Source organism: Arachis hypogaea, chromosome 14 (assembly GCF_003086295.3).
Source record: "Arachis hypogaea cultivar Tifrunner chromosome 14, arahy.Tifrunner.gnm2.J5K5, whole genome shotgun sequence".
Taxonomy (NCBI): domain Eukaryota; kingdom Viridiplantae; phylum Streptophyta; class Magnoliopsida; order Fabales; family Fabaceae; genus Arachis; species Arachis hypogaea.
The window spans coordinates 93,462,693-93,484,813 of NC_092049.1; the positions used below are offsets into that span (position 1 = coordinate 93,462,693).

The 22,121-nt window shown below is 38.1% G+C and overlaps 1 protein-coding gene and 2 non-coding genes across 3 annotated transcripts; 2 read left to right on the top strand and 1 right to left on the bottom strand.

Moving 5' to 3' along the window:
- Window positions 1-2,179: 2,179 nt before the first annotated feature.
- LOC112745160 (small nucleolar RNA R71) lies at window positions 2,180-2,287 on the bottom strand. The gene has a single exon (XR_003173102.1). It is a non-coding gene; the product is annotated as a small nucleolar RNA R71 (small nucleolar RNA).
- Window positions 2,288-9,754: 7,467 nt separating this feature from the next.
- On the top strand, window positions 9,755-9,862 carry LOC112745780 (small nucleolar RNA R71). The gene has a single exon (XR_003173691.1). It is a non-coding gene; the product is annotated as a small nucleolar RNA R71 (small nucleolar RNA).
- A 7,919-nt stretch (window positions 9,863-17,781) lies between these two features.
- On the top strand, window positions 17,782-18,417 carry LOC114925205 (uncharacterized). Its single transcript, XM_029292472.1, has one exon. The coding sequence runs from the start codon at window positions 17,782-17,784 to the stop codon at window positions 18,415-18,417; it is 636 nt and encodes a 211-aa protein (XP_029148305.1).
- Window positions 18,418-22,121: the final 3,704 nt, after the last annotated feature.

The window sequence follows — 22,121 nt, forward strand, 5'->3', positions numbered from 1 at the left end:
CGAACCCGGCTTCACCCGGCCCCGTGTGCACCCCTAACCTGATTTACATGCTGAAGCTTGGCTGGCCATTGGCCATGTCTAGTGTTTTGGACCGGAGCTTTCACAAAAGCTTGGCTGGCTAGTGAGCCATGTCTAATTCCTGGACTGAAGCTTTAGACTAAGAATGCAAGATTCCTGGAATTCATATTAAAAATTTTGGAATCCTTATTTTTCTTTTTCAAATTAATTTTCGAAAAATATAAAAAAATTTAGAAAATAAAAAAAATCAAAAATATTTCATGTTCTTGTTTGAGTCTTGAGTCAAATTGTAAGTTTGGTGTCAATTGCATACTCATTTTGCATTTTTCGAAAATACATGCATTCATAGTGTTCTTCATAATCTTCAAGTTGTTCTTGGTAAATCTTCTTGTTTGATCTTGATGTTTTCTTGTTTTGTGTCTATTCTTATTTTTCATGTGCATTTTTGCATTCATAGTGTCTGAATATGAAAGATTTCTAAGTTTGGTGTCTTGCATGTTTTCTTTGCATATAAAATTTTCAAAAATAATTTCTTGATGTTCATCATGATCTTCAACGTGTTCTTGGTGTTCATCTTGACATTCATAGCATTCTTGCATGCATTCATTGTTTTGATCCATAACTTTCATGCATTGAGTCCTTTCCATGTTTTTCTCTTTCATCATTAGAAATTCAAAAATAAAAAAAATATATTTCCCTTTTTCACTCATAAATTTCGAAAATTTGAGTTGACTTTTTCAAAACTTTTTAAAACTTAGTTGTTTCTTATGAGTCAAATCAAATTTTCAATTTAAAAAATCTTATCTTTTTCAAATCTTTTTCAAAAATCATATCTTTTCTATTTTTTATTAATTTTCGAAAATTTCAAAAATCTTTTTCAAAATATTTTCAAAATATTTTTCTTATTTTTATATCATATTTTCGAAAATCACATCATCAATTAATGTTTTGATTCAAAAATTTCGAGTTTGTTACTTACTGGTTAAGAAAGATTCAAACTTTAAATTCTAGAATCATATCTTGTGATTTCTTGTGAATCAAGTCATTAATTATGATTTTAAAAATCAAATCTTTTTCAAAATAATTCTAATCATATCTTCCTATCATATCTTTTTTTAAATCTTATCTTTTTCAAAAAATTGATTTTCAAATATCTTTTCTAACTTCTTATCTTCTTATCTTTTCAAAATTGATTTTCAAATCTTTTTCAACTAACTAATTGACTTTTTGTTTGTTTCTTATCTTTTTCAAAACTACCTAACTAACTCTCTCTCTCTAATTTTCGAAAATCTCTTTCCTCTTTTTCAAAAAATCTTTTTAATTAACTAATTGTTTCAATTTTTAATTTTAATTTGATTTCATTCCTAATTTTCGAAAATCACTAACCCCTTTTCAAAATTTTATTTTCGAAAATCCTCTTTCTCTCTCATCTCCTTCTATTTATTTATTCATCTACTAACACTTCATCTCACCCAAATTCGAACCCCCTCTTCCATCTGTGTTCGAATTTTCTCTTCTTCCCTTCTTTACATTACATTCTTTTCTTCTTCTACTCACACAGGGGAACCTCTATACCTGGATAAAAAGGATCTCTATTATTATTATTTTTCTGTTCCCTCTTTTTCATATGAGCAGGAGCAAGGACAAGAACATTCTTGTTGAAGCAGATCCTGAACCTGAAAGGACTCTGAAGAGGAAACTAAGAGAAGGTAAAATACAACAATCCAGAGATAACCTTACAGAAATTTTCGAACAGGAAGAGGAGATGGCAGCCGAAAATAATAATAATGCAAGGAGGATGCTTGGTGACTTTACTGAACCTAATTCCAATTTACATGGAAGAAGCATCTCCATCCCAGCCATTGGAGCAAACAATTTTGAGCTTAAACCTCAACTAGTTTCTCTGATGCAACAAAACTGCAAGTTTCATGGACTTCCATTTGAAGATCCTTTTCAGTTCTTAACTGAATTCTTGCAGATCTGTGATACTGTTAAGACTAATGGAGTAGATCCTGAAGTCTACAGGCTCATGCTTTTCCCGTTTGCTGTAAGAGACAGAGCTAGAATATGGTTGGATTCTCAACCTAAAGATAGCCTGAACTCTTGGGATAAGTTGGTCACGGCTTTCTTAGCCAAGTTCTTTCCTCCTCAAAAGCTGAGTAAGCTTAGAGTGGATGTTCAAACCTTCAGACAGAAAGAAGGTGAATCCCTCTATGAAGCTTGGGAGAGATACAAGCAACTGACCAAAAAGTGTCCTTCTAACATGCTTTCAGAATGGACCATCCTGGATATATTCTATGATGGTCTGTCTGAATTAGCTAAGATGTCATTGGATACTTCTGCAGGTGGATCCATTCACCTAAAGAAAACGCCTGCAGAAGCTCAAGAACTCATTGACATGGTTGCTAATAACCAGTTCATGTACACTTCTGAGAGGAATCCTATGAGTAATGGGACGCCTCAGAAGAAGGGAGTTCTTAAAATTGATACTCTGAATGCCATATTGGCCCAGAATAAAATATTGACTCAACAAGTCAATATGATTTCTCAGAGTCTGAATGGAATGCAAGCTGCATCCAACAGTACTCAAGAGGCATCTTCTGAAGAAGAAGCTTATGATCCTGAAAACCCTGCAATAGCAGAGGTGAATTACATGGGTGAACCATATGGAAACACCTATAATCCCTCATGGAGAAATCACCCAAATCTCTCATGGAAGGATCAACAAAAGCCTCAACAAGGCTTTAATAATGGTGGAAGAAACAGGTTTAACAATAGTAAACCTTTTCCATCATCCACTCAGCAACAGACAGAGAATTCTGAGCAGAATCCATCTAGCTTAGCAAATTTAGTCTCTGATCTATCTAAGGTCACTGTGAGTTTCATGAATGAAACAAGGTCATCCATTAGAAATTTGGAGGCACAAGTGGGCCAGCTGAGTAAGAAGATCACTGAAACCCCTCCTAGTACTCTCCCAAGTAATACAGAAGAAAATCCAAAAAGAGAGTGCAAGGCCATTGACATAGTCAACACGGCCGAACCTAGAGAGGAAGGGGAGGACGTGAATCCCAAGGAGGAAACCTCCTGGGACGTCCATTGATCAATAAGGAGTTTCCCTCTGAGGAACCAAAGAAATCCGAGACTCATCTAGAGACCATAGAGATTCCATTGAACCTCCTTATGCCATTCATGAGTTCTGATGAGTATTCTTCTTCTGAAGAGAATGAGGATGTCACTGAAGAAAAAGTTGCCAAGTTCCTTGGTGCAATCATGAAGCTGAATGGCAATTTATTTGGTAAAGAGACTTGGGGAGATGAACCTCCCCTGTTCACCAATGAACTAAATGCATTGGATCGACTGAGATTGCCTCAGAAGAAACAGGATCCTGGAAAGTTCCTAATACCTTGCACCATAGGCACCATGACCTTTGAGAAGGCTCTATGTGACCTTGGGTCAGGAATAAACCTCATGCCACTCTCTGTAATGGAGAAACTAGAAATCTTTGAGGTACAAGCTGCTAAAATCTCGATAGAGATGGCAGACAATTCCAGAAAACAGGCTTATGGACAAGTAGAGGACATATTAGTAAAGGTTGAAGGCCTTTACATCCCTGCTGATTTCATAATCCTAGATACTGGGAAGGATGAGGATGAATCCATCATCCTTGGAAGACCCTTCCTAGCCACAGCAAGAGCTGTGATTGATGTTAACAGAGGTGAACTAGTCCTTCAATTGAATGAGGACTCCCTTGAGTTTAAAACTCAAGGACATCCTTCTGTAAACATAGAAAAGAGGCACAGTAAGCTTCTCTCAAAACAGAGTCAACCAGAGCCCCCACAGTCAAACTCTAAGTTTGGTATTGGGAGGCCACAAATAAACTCTAAGTTTGGTGTTGAACTCCCATATCCAAACTCTAAGTTTGGTGTTGGGAAGTCTCAACAATGCTCTGAACATCTGTGAGGCTCCATGAGAGCCCACTGTCAAACTATTGACATTAAAGAAGCGCTTGTTGGGAGGCAACCCAATTTTTATTTATCTAATTTTAATTTATTTTTATTGTTATTTCATGTTTTATTAGGTTCATGATTATGTGGAGTCACAAAATAAATATAAAAATTGAAAACGGAATCAAAAACAGCAGAAGAAAAATCACACCTTGGAGGAGGATCTTACTGGCGTTTAAATGCCAGTAAAGAGCATCTGGCTGGCGTTCAACGCCAGAACAGAGCATGGATCTGGCGTTGAATGCCAGAAATAAGCAGCATCCTGGCGTTCAGACGCCAGAAATGCACACTAAGGAAGAGCTGGCGCTGAACGCCAGAAACAAGCATCTGGCTGGCGTTCAACGCCAGAAACATGCTACATCTGGGCGTTGAACGCCCAGAACAAGCATCAGTTCGGCATTTAAATGCCAGAATTGCATGCAAAGGCATTTTACATGCCTAATTTATGCAGGGATGTAAATCCTTGACACCTCAAGATCTGTGGACCTCACAAGATCATCTCAGGATCTGTGGACCCCACAGGATCCCTGGTGCACGAAATTGTGATCATCAATGGCGCCATCAACATGGTATGCACAATTGTAATCTCAACTTTTTATCACAACTTCGCACAACTAACCAGCAAGTGCACTGGGTCGTCCAAGTAATAAACTTTACGTGAGTAAGGGTCGATCCCACGGAGATTGTTGGTATGAAGCAAGCTATGGTCATCTTGTAAATCTCAGTTAGGCGGATTCAAATGATTATGGATGATGAATGATTAAAAGATAAATAAAACATAAAATAAAGATAGAGATACTTATGTAATTCATTGGTGAGAATTTCAGATAAGCGTATGAAGATGCTTTGTCCCTCCCGTCTCTCTGCTTTCCTACTGTCTTCATCCAATCCTTCTTACTCCTTTCCATGGCAAGCTGTATGTTGGGCATCACCGTTGTCAGTGGCTACAATCCCGTCCTCTCAGTGAAAATGTTCAACGCACTCTGTCACAGCACGGCTATTCATCTGTCGGTTCTCGATCATGTCGTAATAGAATCCAGTGATTCTTTTGCGTCTGTCACTAACGCCCCACAATCACGAGTTTGAAGCTCGTCACAGCCATTCAATCCTTAAATCCTACTCAGAATACCACAGATAAGGTTTAGACCTTCCAGATTCTCAAGAATGCCGCCATCAATTCTAGCTTATACCACGAAGATTCTGATTAAGGAATCCAAGAGATAAACACTCAATCGAAGGTAGAACGGAGGTGGTTGTCAGGCACACGTTCATAGGTGAGAATGATGATGAGTGTCACGGATCATCACATTCATCAAGTTGAAGAACAAGTAATATCTTAGAACAAGAACAAGCTGAGTTGAATAGAAGAACAATAGTAATTGCATTGATACTCGAGGTACAGCAGAGCTCCACACCTTAATCTATGGTGTGTAGAAACTCCACCGTTGAAAATACATAAGAACATGGTCTAGGCATGGCCATGAGGCCAGCCCCAAAACGTGATCTAAGGTAGCATAGAACTACTCAAAGATTAGACTCCAAATACAATAGCAAAAGGTCCTATTTATAGAGAACTAGTAGCTTAGGGTTTACAAAAATGAGTAAATGACGTAAATATCCACTTCCGGGTCCACTTGGTGTGTGCTTGGGCTGAGCATTGAAGCATTTTCGTGTAGAGACTTTTTCTGGAGTTAAACGCCAGCTTTTGTGCCAGTTTGGGCGTTTAACTCCCACTTTGGTGCTAGTTCCGGCGTTTAACGCTGGGAATTCTGATGCTGACTTTGAACACCAGTTTGGGCCATCAAATCTTGGGCAAAGTATGGACTATTATATATTGCTGGAAAGCTCTGGATGTCTACTTTCTAACGCAATTAAGAGCGCACCAATTGGGCTTCTGTAGCTCCAGAAATTCAACTTCGAGTGCAGGGAGGTCAGAATCCAACAGCATCTGCAGTCCTTTTCAGACTCTGAATCAGATTTTTGCTCAGGTCCCTCAATTTCAGCCAGAAAATACCTGAAATCACAGAAAAACACACAAACTCATAGTAAAGTCCAGAAAAGTGAATTTTAAATAAAAACTAATAAAAATATAATAAAAACTAACTAAAACATGCTAAAAACATACTAAAAATAATGCCAAAAAGCGTATAAATTATCCGCTCATCACAACACCAAACTTAAATTGTTGCTTGTCCCCAAGCAACTGGAAATAAAATAGGATAAAAAGAAGAGAATATACAATGAATTCCAAAAACATCTATGAAGATCAGTATTAATTAGATGAGCAGGGCTTTTAGCTTTTTGCTTCTGAACAGTTTTGGCATCTCACTTTATCCTTTGAAGTTCAGAATGATTGGCATCTATAGGAACTCAGAATCCAGATAGTGTTACTGACTCTCCTAGTTAAGTGTGTTGATTCTTGAACACAGCTACTTTATGAGTCTTGGCCGTGGCCCTAAGCACTTTGTTTTCCAGTATTACCACCGGATACATAAATGCCACAGACACATAACTGGGTGAACCTTTTTAGATTGTGACTCAGCTTTGCTAAAGTCCCTAATTAGAGGTGTCCAGGGTTCTTAAGCACACTCTTCTTTTTGCTTTGGACCTCGACTTTAACCGCTCAGTCTCAAGTTTTCACTTGACACCTTCACGCCACAAGCACATGGTTAGGGACAGCTTGTTTTAGCCGCTTAGGCCAGGATTTTATTCCTGTGGGCCCTCCTATCCACTGATGCTCAAAGCCTTGGATCCTTTTTATCACCCTTGCCTTTTGGTTTAAAGGGGTATTGGCTTTTTCTCTCTTTTTTTTTGCATATATCTTTTTTTTCTGCAAGCTTTTCACTGCTTTTTCTTGCTTCAAGAATCAATTTTATGATTTTTCAGATCATCAGATAACATTTCTCCTTTTCCTTTCATTCTTTCAAGAGCCAACAATTTTAACATTCATAAACAATCAAATTCAAAAATATGCACTGTTCAAGCATTCATTCAGAAAAATAATAGCATTGCCACCACATCAAGATAATTAAACTATTTTAAAATTTGAAATTCATGCACTTTTTTTTCTTTTTCAATTAAAAACATTTTTCATTTAAGAAAGGTGATGGATTCATAGGACACTCATAGCTTTAAGGCATAGATACTAAGACACTAATGATTATAAGACACAAACATAGATAAACATAAGCATAAAAAATTCGAAAAACAGGAAAGTAAAGAACAAGGAGATTAAAGAACGGGTCCACCTTAGTGATGGCGGCTTGTTCTTCCTCTTGAAGATCTTATGGAGTTCTTGAGCTCCTCAATGTCTCTTCCTTGCCTTTGTTGCTCCTCTCTCATGATTCTTTGATCTTCTCTAATTTCATGGAGGAGGATGGAATGTTCTTGGTGCTCCACCCTTAGTTGTCCCATGTTGGAACTCAATTCTCCTAGGGAGGTGTTGATTTGCTCCCAATAGTTTTGTGGGAGAAAGTGGTTTGAATTTGGATGGTGAGGTAGGTGGGGTTTTATGAAGGATGGATGTGAGTGATGAAGAGAATGGTGGGATTTGATAGGTGAGGGGTTTTTGGGGAAGAGGTATTGAGGTGATTGGTGAATGGGTGAAGAAGAGAGAGAGTGGTGGGGTAGGTGGGGATCCTGTGGGGTCCACAGATCCTGAGGTGTCAAGGATAGCTCATCTCTGCACCGAGTGGCGTGCAAAAATGCCCTTTCTGCCAATTCTGGCGTTAAACGCCGGGCTGCTGCCCATTCCTGGCATTAAACGCCAATCTGGTGCCCCTTTCTGGCGTTAAACGCCCAGAATGGTGCCAGACTGGGCGTTAAACGCCCATTTACTGCCCTTACTGGCGTTTAAATGCCAGCAAGCTTTTTCTATAGGGTGTGCTGTTTTTTTCTCTGTTTTTCATTCTGTTTTTGCTTTTTCAATTATTTTTGTGACTTCACATGATCATCAACCTACAGAAAACATAAAATAACAATGAAAAATAGATAGATATAACATTGGGTTGCCTCCCAACAAGCGCTTCTTTAATGTCAGTAGCTTGACAGTGGGCTCTTATGGAGCCTCACAGATGTTCAGAGCAATGTTGGAACCTCCCAACACCAAACTTAGAGTTTGAATGTGGGGGTTCAACACCAAACTTAGAGTTTGACTGTGGGGGCTCTGTTTGACTCTGTTTTGAGAGAAGCTCTTCATGCTTTCTCTCCATGGTTACAGAGGGATATCCTTGAGCCTTAAACACAAGGGATTCTTCATTCACTTGAATGATCAATTCTCCTCTGTCAACATCAATCACAGCCTTTGCTGTGGCTAGGAAGGGTCTGCCAAGGATGATGGATTCATCCATGCACTTCCCAGTCTCTAGGACTATGAAATCAGCAGGGATGTAGTGGTCTCCAACCTTTACCAAGACATCCTCTACAAGTCTATAAGCTTGTTTTCTTGAATTGTCTGCCATCTCTAGTGAGATTCTTGCAGCTTGTACCTCAAGGATCCCTAGCTTCTCCATTACAGAGAGAGGCATGAGGTTTACACTTGACCCTAGGTCACACAGAGCCTTCTCAAAGGTCATGGTGTCTATGGTACAAGGTATTGAGAACTTCCCCGGATCCTGTCTCTTTTGAGGTAATCTCTGCCTAGTCAAGTCATCCAGTTCTTTGGTGAGCAAAGGGGGTTCATCCTCCCAAGTCTCATTACCAAATAACTTGTCATTTAGCTTCATGATTGCTCCAAGGTACTTAGAAACTTGCTCTTCAGTGACATCTTCATCTTCTTCAGAGGAGGAATACTCATCAAAGCTCATGAATGGCAGAAGTAAATCCAATGGAATCTCTATGGTCTCAGTGTGAGCCTCAGATTCCCATGGTTCCTCATTAGGGAACTCATTGGAGGCCAGTGGACGTCCATTGAGGTCTTCCTCAGTGGCGATCACTGCCTCTTCCTCCTCTCTAAATTCGGCCATGTTGATTGTATTTATGGCCTTGCACTCTCCTTTTGGGTTCTCTTCTGTATTGCTTGGAAGAGTACTAGGAGGGAGTTCAGTAACTTTCTTGCTCAGCTGACCCACTTGTGCTTCCAAATTTTTAATGGAGGACCTTGTTTCAGTCATGAAACTCTGAGTGGTTTTAATTAGATCAGAGACCATGGTTGCTAAGTCAGCGTGGTTCTGCTTAGAATTCTCTGTCTGCTGTTGAGAAGATGATGGAAAAGGCTTGCCATTGCTAAACCTGTTTCTTCCACCATTGTTGTTGTTGAAGCCTTGTTGAGGCCTCTGTTGGTCCTTCCATGAGAGATTTGGATGGTTTCTCCATGAAGGATTGTAGGTGTTTCCATAGGGTTCACCCATGTAATTCACCTCTTCCATTGATGGGTTCTCAGGATCATAGGCTTCTTCTTCAGATGAAGCGTCCTTAGTACTGCCTGGTGCAGCTTGCATTCCAGACAGACTTTGAGAAATCATATTGACTTGCTGAATCAATATTTTGTTCTGAGCCAATATGGCATTCAGAGTATCAATCTAAAGAACTCCTTTCTTCTGACTTGTCCCATTATTCACAGGATTCCTCTCAGAAGTGTACATGAATTGGTTATTTGCAACCATTTCAATGAGTTCCTGAGCTTCTGCAGGCGTCTTCTTCAGATGAAGAGATCCTCCAGCAGAGCTGTCCAATGACATCTTGGACAGTTCAGACAGACCATCATAGAAGATACCTATGATGCTCCATTCAGAAAGCATGTCAGAAGGACACTATCTGATCAATTGTTTGTATCTTTCCCAAGCTTCATAGAGGGATTCACCTTCCTTCTGTCTGAAGGTTTGGACTTCCACTCTAAGCTTACTCAATTTTTAAGGTGGAAAGAACTTTGCCAAGAAGGCATTGACTAGCTTTTCCCAAGAGTTCAGGCTTTCCTTAGGTTGTGAATCCAACCATATCCTAGCTCTGTCTCTTACAGCAAAAGGGAATAGCATAAGTCTATAGACCTCAGGGTCAACCCCATTAGTCTTGACAGTGTCACAGATTTGCAAGAATTCAACTAAGAACTGATGAGGATCTTCCAATGGAAGTCCATGAAACTTGCAATTCTGTTGCATTAGAGAAACTAATTGAGGCTTAAGCTCAAAGTTGTTTGCTCCAATGGCAGGGATTGAGATGCTTCTCCCGTAGAAATCAGGAGTAGGTGCAGTAAAGTCACCAAGCACCTTTCTTGCATTGTTGGCATTGTTGTTTTCGGCTGCCATGGTTTCTTCTTCCTTGAAGAGCTCTGTTAGGCCCTCTAAAGAGAATTCTTCTTCAGCTTCTCTTAGCTTTCTCTTCAAGGTCCTTTCAGGTTCAGGATCAGCTTGAACAAGTATGCCTTTATCTTTGTTCCTGCTCATATGAAAGAGAAGAGAACAAGAAAGTAGGGAATCCTCTATGTCACAGTATAGAGATTCCTTGAGGTGTCAGAGGAAAAGAAGAATAGAAGGAGGAGGTGGAGAAGAGGGAATTCGAACTTATCAAGAGGGATAGAGTTCGAATTGCACCTTGATGAGGAGTCTTAGTCCTTTAAATAGAAGGATGTGAAAAGAGGGGAAGAATTTTCGAAAATTAATTAAAAGATTTTAAAAAGAAATTTGAAAATTTGATTCAGATTTTCGAAAACTAAGATTGGGAAAGAAATAAAGTGATTTTTGAAAAAGATTTTGAAATTAGAAAAAAATATGATTGAAAAAATTAATTTTGAAAAAGATGTGATTGAAAAGATATGTTTGAAAAGATATGATTGAAAATCAATTTAGAAAAAGAAATTTTTTAAAATTAAAGTTGATTACTTGACTATCAAGAAATTAAAAGATATGATTCTAAAATTTAAAATTTGATCCTTTCTTAATAGGCAAGTAACAACTTGAAAATTTTTGAAGTAAATCTTGAATTGAAGGAAGGATTTTTGAAAATGGTAAAAATAAATATAAAATGGAAAGAAATTAATTTTGAAAGAGATATGATTGAAAAGATATGATTTGAAAAAGATTTGATTTTGAAAAAAAATGAAAACTTGAAAAAAAATGTGAATTAAAAACAAAATCTTTCCTCTAGTGTCATCCTGGTGTTAAACGCCCAGAATGGTGCCCATTCTGGCGTTTAACGCCCAAATCTCTACCTTTTTGGGCGTTAAACACCCAGCTAGGTACCCTGGCTGGCGTTTAAACGCCAGTTTTCCTTCTTCACTGGGCGTTTTGAACGCCCAGCTTTTTCTGTTTGATTCCTCTACTGAATGTTCTGAATCTTCAATTCTCTGTATTATTGACTTGAAAAGACATAGTTTTGAAAAATATTTTTGAATTTTTTGATGATGAGAAACAATAAAAATGCAACTAAGATCAAATAAACAATGCATGCAGGACACCAAACTTAAAAATTTTCATATAGGAGACACTAACAAATTGAGAATGCATATGAGAAACAACAAAATACACTAAACAAGAGAATTTAAAGATCAGAGCAAGGAAATCATCAAGAACAACTTGAAGATAAATGAAGACACAAGCATGTAATTTTCGAAAAATGCAAGAAAAATAGAAACATGCAATTGACACCAAATTTAAAAATTAATACTAGACTCAAACAAGAAACATAAAATATTTTTGGTTTTTTTTTGGTTTTATAAATTTTTTGTGATTTTCGAGAATTATATAGAGAAGAAAATAAAGAGAATCAAAACTTTTAATAAGAATTCCAGGAATGATTGCAATGCTAGTCTAAGACTCCGGTCCAGGAATTAGACATGGCTTACTAGCCAGCCAAGCTTTCAATGAAAGCTCCGGTCCAAAACACTAGACATGGCCAATGGCCAGCCAAACTTTAGCAGATCATTGCTTTCAACAGCAAAATTGATAGAAATCAACAAGCTCTTGTGATGATAAGTTGAAACCTCGGTCCAAAAGATTAGACATGGCTTCTCAGCCAGCCAGACTTCAACAAATCATCATGAAACTCTAGAATTCATTCTTAAAAACTCTGAGGAACAAAATAGAAAATCTTTTTGTATTTTTGAAATTTTTTTTCGAAAAATAAAAAGGAAAAGTACCTAATCTAAGTAACAAGATGAACCGTCAGTTGTCCAAACTCGAACAATCCCCGGCAACGGCGCCAAAAACTTGGTGCACAAAATTGTGATCATCAATGGCGCCATCAACATGGTACGCACAATTGTAATCTCAACTCTTTATCACAACTTCGCACAACTAACCAGCAAGTGCACTGGGTCGTCCAAGTAATAAACCTTACGTGAGTAAGGGTCGATCCCACGGAGATTGTTGGTATGAAGCAAGCTATGGTCATCTTGTAAATCTCAGTCAGGCGGATTCAAATGATTATGGATGATGAATGATTAAAAGATAAATAAAACATAAAATAAAGATAGAGATACTTATGTAATTCATTGGTGAGAATTTCAGATAAGCGTATGAAGATGCTTTGTCCCTCCCGTCTCTCTGCTTTCCTACTGTCTTCATCCAATCCTTCATACTCCTTTCCATGGCAAGCTGTATGTTGGGCATCACCGTTGTCAGTGGCTACAATCCCGTCCTCTCAGTGAAAATGTTCAACGCACTCTGTCACAACACGGCTATTCATCTGTCGGTTCTTGATCATGTCGGAATAGAATCCAGTGATTCTTTTGCGTCTGTCACTAACGCCCCACAATCACAAGTTTGAAGCTCGTCACAGTCATTCAATCCTTGAATCCTACTCAGAATATCACAGACAAGGTTTAGACCTTCCAGATTCTCAAGAATGCCGCCATCAATTCTAGCTTATACCACGAAGATTCTGATTAAGGAATCCAAGAGATAAACACTCAATCGAAGGTAGAACGGAGGTGGTTGTCAGGCATACGTTCATAGGTGAGAATGATGATGAGTGTCACAGATCATCACATTCATCAAGTTGAAGAACAAGTGATATCTTAGAACAAGAACAAGCTGAATTGAATAGAAGAACAATAGTAATTGCATTGATACTCGAGGTACAACAGAGCTCCACACCTTAATCTATGGTGTGTAGAAACTCCACCGTTGAAAATACATAAGAACATGGTCTAGGCATGGCCATGAGGCCAGCCCCAAAACGTGATCTAAGGTAGCATAGAACTACTCAAAGATTAGACTCCAAATACAATAGCAAAAGGTCCTATTTATAGAGAACTAGTAGCTTAGGGTTTACAAAAATGAGTAAATGACGTAAATATCCACTTCTGGGTCCACTTGGTGTGTGCTTGGGCTGAGCATTGAAGCATTTTCGTGTAGAGACTTTTCCGGAGTTAAACGCCAGCTTTTGTGCCAGTTTGGGCGTTTAACTCCCACTTTGGTGCCAGTTCCGGCGTTTAACGCTGGGAATTCTGATGCTGACTTTGAATGCCGGTTTGGGCCATCAAATCTTAGGCAAAGTATGGACTATTATATATTTCTGGAAAGCCCTGGATGTCTACTTTCCAACGCAATTGAGAGCGCACCAATTGGGCTTCTGTAGCTTCAGAAAATCCACTTCGAGTGCAGGGAGGTCAGAATCCAACAGCATCTGCAGTCCTTTTCAGTCTCTGAATCAGATTTTTGCTCAGGTCCCTCAATTTCATCCAGAAAATACCTGAAATCACAAAAAAATACACAAAATCATAGTAAAGTCTAGAAAAGTGAATTTTAAATAAAAACTAATAAAAATATAATAAAAACTAACTAAAACATGCTAAAAACATACTAAAAACAATGCCAAAAAGCGTATAAATTATCCGCTCATCAATCCCCACCTTCCCTCCTCATAATCCTAGTTTTTTCCACATCTTCTTCTTCATCTATTCTTTCTTCTTTTGCTCGAGGGCGAGCAACATTCTAAGTTTGGTGTGGTAAAAGCATAGCTTTTTTTTAAGGGAAGACAAAAGCTTCCATCAAGGGTCTATAACTCAGTGGTATAACATTTGACTGCAAATCAAGAGATCCCTGAGATACCTCAGGGGATACATTTTCCCCCACACAATTATTGGGAGCAACTAAGGGTGGAACATCAAGAGCACTCCATCATCCTCCATGAAATTAGAGAAGATCAAAAAGCAATGAGGGAGGAGCAACAAAGACAAGGAAGAGACATAGAAGAGCTCAAGGACATCATTGGTTCCTCAAGAAGGAAACGCCACCATCACTAAGGTGGACTCATTCCTTGTTCTTAAATTTTCTGTTTTTCGTTTTCTTTATGTTAAGTGCTTATCTATGTTTGTGTCTTCATTACATGATCATTAGTATTTAGTAACCATGTCTTAAAGTTATGAATGTCCTATGAATCCATCACCTCTCTTAAATGAAAACTGTTTTAATTCAAAAGAACAAGAAGTACATAAGTTTCGAATTTATCCTTGAACTTAGTTTAAGTATATTGATGTGGTGACAATACTTTTTGTTTTCTGAATGAATGCTTGAACAGTGCATATGTCTTTTGAAGTTGTTGTTTTAGAATGTTAAATATGTTGGCTCTTGAAAGAATGATGACAATGAGACATGTTATTTGATAATCTGAAAAATCATAAAAATGATTCTTGAAGCAGGAAAAAGCAGTGAATACAAAAGCTTGCAGGAAAAAAAAAGAAAAAAAAAGTGAAAGCAAGCAGAAAAAGCCAAAAGCTCTTAAAACCAAAAGGCAAGAGCAAAAAGCCAATAACCCTTAAAACCAAAAGGCAAGGGTAATAAAAAGGATCCCAAGGCTTTGAGCATCAGTGGATAGGAGGGCCTAAAGGAATAAAATCCTGGCCTAAGCGGCTAAACCAAGCTGTCCCTAACCATGTGCTTGTGGCGTGAAGGTGTCAAGTGAAAACTTGAGACTGAGCGGTTAAAGTTAAGGTCCAAAGCAAAGACAGAGTGTGCTTAAGAACCCTGGACACCTCTAATTGGGGACTTTAGCAAAACTGAGTCACAATCTGAAAAGGTTCACCCAATTATGTGTCTGTGGCATTTATGTATCCGGTGGTAATACTGGGAAACAAAGTGCTTAGGGCCACGGCCAAGACTCATAAAGTAGCTGTGTTCAAGAATCAACATACTGAACTAGGAGAATCAATAACACTATCTGAACTCTAAGTTCCTATAGATGCCAATCATTCTGAACTTCAATGGATAAAGTGAGATGCCAAAACTATTCAAGAGGCAAAAAGCTACAAGTCCCGCTCATCTGATTGGAGCTATGTTTCATTGATAGTTTGGAATTTATAGTATATTCTCTTCTTTTTATCCTATTTGATTTTTATTTGCTTGGGAACAAGCAACAATTTAAGTTTGGTGTTGTGATGAGCGGATAATTTATACGCTTTTTGGCATTGTTTTTAGTAGGATCTTGTTACTTTTATGGATGTTTTTATTAGTTTTTATGTTAAATTCACATTTTTGGACTTTACTATGAGTTTGTGTGTTTTTGTGTGATTTCAGGTATTTTCTGGCTGAAATTGAGGGACTTGAGCAAAAATCAGATTCAGAGGTTGAAGAAGGACTGCTGATGCTGTTGGATTCTGACCTCCCTGCACTCAAAGTGGATTTTCTGGAGCTACAGAACTCAAAATGGCGCGCTTCCAATTGCGTTGAAAAGTAGACATCCAGGGCTTTCTAGCAATATATAATAGTCTATACTTTGGTCGAGTTTAGACAACGCAAAAGGACGTTGAATGCCAGTTCTACGCTGCAGTCTGGAGTTAAACGCCAGAAACACGTCACGAACCAGAGTTGAACGCCAGAAACACGTTACAAACTGGCGTTCAACTCCAAGAATGACCTCTACACGTGTAAACTTCAAGCTCAGCCCAAGCACACACCAAGTGGGCCCCGGAAGTGGATTTATGCATCAATTACTTACTTCTGTAAACCCTAGTAACTAGTTTAGTATAAATAGGACTTTTTACTATTGTATTTACATCTTGGATCCTGGATTGTATTTTTGATCCTGTGATCACGTTTTGGAGGCTGGCCTCTCAGCCATGCCTGGACCTTTCACTTATGTATTTTCAACGGTAGAGTTTCTGCACTCCATAGATTAAGGTGTAGAGCTCTGTTGTTCCTCATGATTTAATGCAAAGTACTACTGTTTTTCTATTCAATTCAACTTATTCCACTTCTAAGATATCCATTCGTTCCCAAGAACATGATGAATGTGATGATTATGTGACGCTCATCATCATTCTCACTCATGAACGCGTGCCTGACAAACACTTCCGTTCTACATGCAAACAAGCTAGAAGGAATATCTCTTAGATATCTAATACAGGGGACCGAGTCCGAGTTATTAGTATCTTCGTGGTATAAGTTAGAACCCATGGATGGCCATTCCTGAGATCCAGAAAGTCTAAACCTTGTCTGTGGTATTCCGAGTAGGATTTGGGAAGGGATGGCTGTGACGAACTTCAAACTCGCGAGTGCTGGGCATAGTGACAGACGCAAAAGGAGGGTGAATCCTATTCCAGTATGATCGAGAACTTTAGATGATTAGCCGTGCCGTGACAGAGCATTTGGACCTTTTTCACAAGAGGATGGGATGTAGCCATTGACAACGGTGATGCCCTTACATAAAGCTTGCCATGGAAAGGAGTAGGACTGATTGGATGAAGACAGCAGGAAAGCAGAAGTTCAGAAGAACGAAAGCATCTCCATACGCTTATCTGAAATTCCCACCAATGAATTACATAAGTATTTTTATCTTTATTTTCTATTTATTTATTATTTATTTTCGAAAACTCTATAATCAATTATTATCCTCCTGACTGAGATTTACAAGATGACCATTGCTTGCTTCATACCAACAATCTCCGTGGGATCGACCCTTACTCATGTAAGGTTTTATTACTTGGACGACCCAGTGCACTTGCTGGTTAGTTGTGCGAAGTTGTGAAGTTATGTGTGGACCATGGTATTGTGCACCAGTTATTGGCGTCATTGCCAGGGAGAGAACGAACAACAAATTTTACAACCTTAGAGTAACAATTTCGCATACCACAGACCTATTATTGGCGTGGATGGTTGTCACTTGAAGGGCAACCATGGACAGCAGCTGCTAGTTGCTATTGGCAGAGATCCGAATAACAATTACTTTCTGATTGTCGTAGCTGCAGTAGAGGCAGAGACTAAGGACAACTGGGGGTGGTTCCTGGAGATGCTGTTAAATGACATTGGAGAATCAAGAAAATGGGTTTTCATGAGTGACCAACAAAAGGTATCACAAATGGATTAATTAAGTTGTTTGCACTTAATTTTTTTCCAATTAATTTGATTTGAATATAAATCTACTATGTATATGATCATATATGCAACTGGAGGCTTGTGAATATTAATCTGATGTATATATGATCATATATGCAATTGCTTTGTTTGTGAATATAAATCTGATATGTATATGATCATATATGCATTGGAGGCTTGTGAATATTAATCTGATATATATATGATCGTATATGCAATTGAATTGTTTGTAAATATTAATCTGCTTCAAAATTTGCTATGTTTGTGAACATTAATCTGCTATGTTTAGATGCTACATTAATATGTTACATGGGTATATTGTCTTCTGCACTGAAACTATAAATCAGGGGCTGATGTAAGTGTTTCAAGAGGCATCACCAACACTAGAGCATAGGCTTTGTTTGAGGTATTTATATCCCAACTGTAAAAAAGTATATGGGGGTGGTACTGTACTAAGGGATCTCATTCTATCTATTGCCAAAGCTACCTATGTGGAAGAATGGGAAAGAAGGATGAATCACCTAAAGGAGATCAACAGAGACTGTTATGACAAGTTGTTTACTTTGGATCCAAAATTGTGGACAAAGAGTCACTTCACATTTCTGGCCAAGAGTGACATGCTGATGAATAACATCTCAGAGGCATTCAATGGAAGAATCCTAGAGGCAAGAAACAAGCCAATTCTGACTATATTTGAATGGATTAGGTGCTACTTGATGACAATGTTTGTAGAGAAAAAGAAGAAGGCAGAGAAGTATAAGGGCTCTGTTTTGTCAAAACCCAAGAAACGGCTAGATATCATTGCGGTTAGAGCCATGGAGTGGCAAGCTAAATGGGCAGGAGACCTCAAGTTTGAAGTCCACCATAAGAATAGGATGATCATGAAAAGGTTTGTGATCGATTTGATGGCTGGAAGGTGTAGTTGTAGGTTATGGGGCTTATGTGGTATGCCCTGTCCACATGCTTGCTGTGCTATCTTTGAGAAGGGTGACAACCCGGAAGATTATTGTAGTAACTATTACAGCAAGGCAGCATACCTTGCTACATATGGGCAGTCAATATCACTAATCAATGGAGAAAACATGTGGCCAAAGATACAATGTGATACCATCATCCCTCCAATTTTCAGAGTTAAACCAGGAAGGTGATGAGCGGATAATTTATACGCTTTTTGGCATTATTTTTAGTATGTTTTTAGTAGAATCTAGTTACTTTTAGGGATGTTTTCATTAGTTTTTATGTTAAATTCACATTTCTGGACTTTACTATGAGTTTGTGTGTTTTTCTGTGATTTCAGGTATTTTCTGGCTGAAATTGAGGGACTTGAGCAAAAATCAGATTCAGAGATTGAAGAAGGACTGCTGATGCTGTTGGATTCTGACCTCCCTGCACTCAAAGTGAATTTTCTGGAGCTACAGAACTCAAAATGGCGCGCTTCTAATTGTTTTGAAAAGTAGACATCCAGGGCTTTCCAGAAATATATAATAGTTCATACTTTGGCCGAGTTTAGATGACGCAAAAGGGCGTTGAACGCCAGTTCTACGCTGCAGTCTGGAGTTAAACGCCAGAAACACGTTACGAACCAGAGTTGAACGCCAAAAATACGTTACAACTTGGCATTCAACTCCAAAAGTAGCCTCTGCACGTGGAAAGCTAAAGCTCAGCCCAAGCACACACCAAGTGGGCCCCGGAAGTGGATTTATGCATCAATTACTTACTTCTGTAAACCCTAGTAGCTAGTTTAGTATAAATAGGACTTTTTACTATTGTATTAGACATCCTGGATTGTATTTTTGATCCTGTGATCACGTTTTGGGGGCTGGCCATTCGGCCATGCCTGAACCTTTCACTTATGTATTTTCAACGGTAGAGTTTCTACACTCCATAGATTAAGGTGTGGAGCTCTGCTGTTCCTCATGAATTAATGCAAAGTACTACTGTTTTCTATTCAATTCAACTTATTCTACTTCTAAGATATCCATTTGCACCCAAGAACATGATGAAGGTGATGATTATGTGACGCTCATCATCATTCTCACTTATGAACGCGTGCTTGAGAAACACTTCCGTTCTACATGCAACCAAGCTAGAATGAGTATCTCTTAGATATCTAATACAGGGGACCGAGTCCGAGTTATTAGTATCTTCGTGGTATAAGTTAGAACCCATGGATGGCCATTCCTGAGATCCGGAAAGTCTAAACCTTGTCTGTGGTATTCCGAGTAGGATCTGGGAAGGGATGGCTGTGACGAACTTCAAGCTCGCGAGTGCTGGGCGTAGTGACAGACGCAAAAGGATAGTAAATCCTATTCCTGTATGATCGAGAACCTCCAGATGATTAGCCATGCCGTGACAGAGCATTTGGACCATTTTCACAGAGAGAATGGGATGTAGCCATTGACAACGGTGATGCCCTTACAGAAAGCTTGCCATGGAAAGGAGTTGGACTGATTGGATGAAGACAGCAGGAAAGCAGAAGTTCAGAAGAACGAAGGCATCTCTATACGCTTATCTGAAATTCTCACCAATGAATTACATAAGTATTTCTATCTTTATTTTCTATTTATTTATTATAATTCGAAAACTCCATAACCATTTGATATCCGCCTGACTGAGATTTACAAGGTGACCATAGCTTGCTTCATACCAACAATCTCCGTGGGATCGACCCTTACTCACGTAAGGTTTTATTACTTGGACGACCCAGTGCACTTGCTGGTTAGTTGTGCGAAGTTGTGAAGTTATGCTTGGACCATGGTATTGTGCACCAGTTATTGGCGCCATTGCCAGGGAGAGAACGAACAACAAATTTTACAACCTCAGAGTAACAATTTCGCATTACCAAGTTTTTGGCGCCGTTGCCGGGATTGTTCGAGTTTGGACAACTGACGGTTCATCTTGTTGCTCAGATTGGGTAATTTTCTTCTTATTTTATTTTCAAAAAGTGTTCAAAATTTTTTCAAAAATACTTTCCTCTTTTTCGTTTTTCCCAAAAAAAATATTTTCAAATATATATATATATATATATATATATATATATATATATATATATTTTCTTCAGAATTTTTAAGAATGAATTCTAGAGTTTCATGAAGCATGTGAAGCCTAGCTGGCTGCAAAGCCATGTCTAATTCTTTTGGATAGGGGCTTCCAACCATCAGCATAGAGGCAAGTTAATTTGAATATCAGCTGTTGCATGCCTGATTTATATCCTAAAGCTGACTGGTTATTAAGCCATGTCCAACCCTTTGATTGGAGCTTTGGGCTAATATTGAAAGATTCCTGGAATTCTTCTTAAAATTTTTCGAATCCTTATTTTTCTTTTTCAAATTAATTTTTGAAAAATCCAAAAAAATTTATAAAATCATAAAAATAAAAAATATTTTGTGTTTCTTGTTTGAGTCTTGAGTCAATTTTTAAGTTTGGTGTCAATTGCATTTTTTTCTAAAAATTTTATGCATTTTTCGAAAAATTCATGCATTCATAGTGTTCTTCATGATCTTCAAGTTGTTCCTGACCAGTCTTCTTGTTTGATCTTGATGTTTTCTTGTTTTGTGTCTTTTCTTGTTTTTCATGTGCATTTTTGCATTCATAGTGTCTGAACATGAAAGATTTCTAAGTTTGGTGTCTTGCATGTTTTCTTTGCATTGAAAATTTTTCAAAAATATGTTCTTGATGTTCATCATGATCTTCAAAGTGTTCTTGGTATTCATCTTGACATTCATAGCATTCTTGCATGCATTCATTGTTTTGATCCATAACTTTCATGCATTGAGTCTTTTTCATGTTTTTCTCTTTCATCATTGAAAATTCAAAAATAAAAAAAATATCTTTCCCTTTTTCACTCATAAATTTTGAAAATTTGAAGCAAAGCAACCTAGAGCATATATTAACAAGAAACCCACCTCAAAAGGAGGAAATTCAGTTTCACCATTTAAGTTAAATGCTGAAATTTCAGTCAACAATCTCAACAGAGACGGAATATCACAATAATAAACCAACAATGCGAGAACATAATTATACCAATTAGAACGCAAGGAAAACCTTTGAGCCTTTGTGTTTTGTAGCAATAAGCCAAATTCTATAGAAGCAAAGTCCCATAAAAACGAAATTGGAGGTTGAAATTACTAGAGTATTGATTGCACATGACGTATAGAAACCAAAGGTGCTATCAACTGCTTTGGCCCAAACACTGTTTGGTTCAGGCTTGCAGTACCAAACGAATGGCCGTGCATTTTTTCTCTTTCTTTACGAGTTCTTCGACGACGGCAAGGTGTGCCGGCAAAGTTCGCGTCTCCTCTCTTTCTCGCGAGCTCTTTCTTCCTTTGGTTTTAATTTCCGATGGTGACAGTGGCTCCAAACCTCACTGGCGCCGTCCCCCCTTTCCCTGTCTTCCTTTTCTTCCTTTTTCTTCCCTTTCCCTCCTCCTTCTTCTTCCCTCCCCTCGCGATCCCCTTTCTCCTCTCCTTTCTCTTTTTTTTCTTTTTTCCATTTTTTTATTTATAATTTGTTTGGTTAGAGATAATTTGGTAATAAAAATTAAAATTTTGGTAAAATAGATGATTTTAAAACTAAGTTAAACCTTAGAAACGTTTAAAAAAAAAGTTGGAAACAAAAAAATTTCGGCCTATACCTTAGAGACCAAAATTGTACTTAACCTAAAATTTATTCTTGGCATAAAAATGATGTATTTTGAAAAATTAAGAGTACATTAAATTAGATAAATTATTATAGATAAATAAATGATAGGTACTAAGTACATTAAGTTAATCAGAGTACTTGACACAAAATGTTGATGATCGGCGTTCTGGGTATATTTGTGACATTTTCTAATGAGATTGTCATATTAGTT

Coding starts and splice junctions, on each gene's coding strand:
- LOC114925205 (XM_029292472.1), top strand. CDS start 17,782: ATGAATCACCTAAAGGAGATCAACAGAGACTGTTATGACAAGTTGTTT.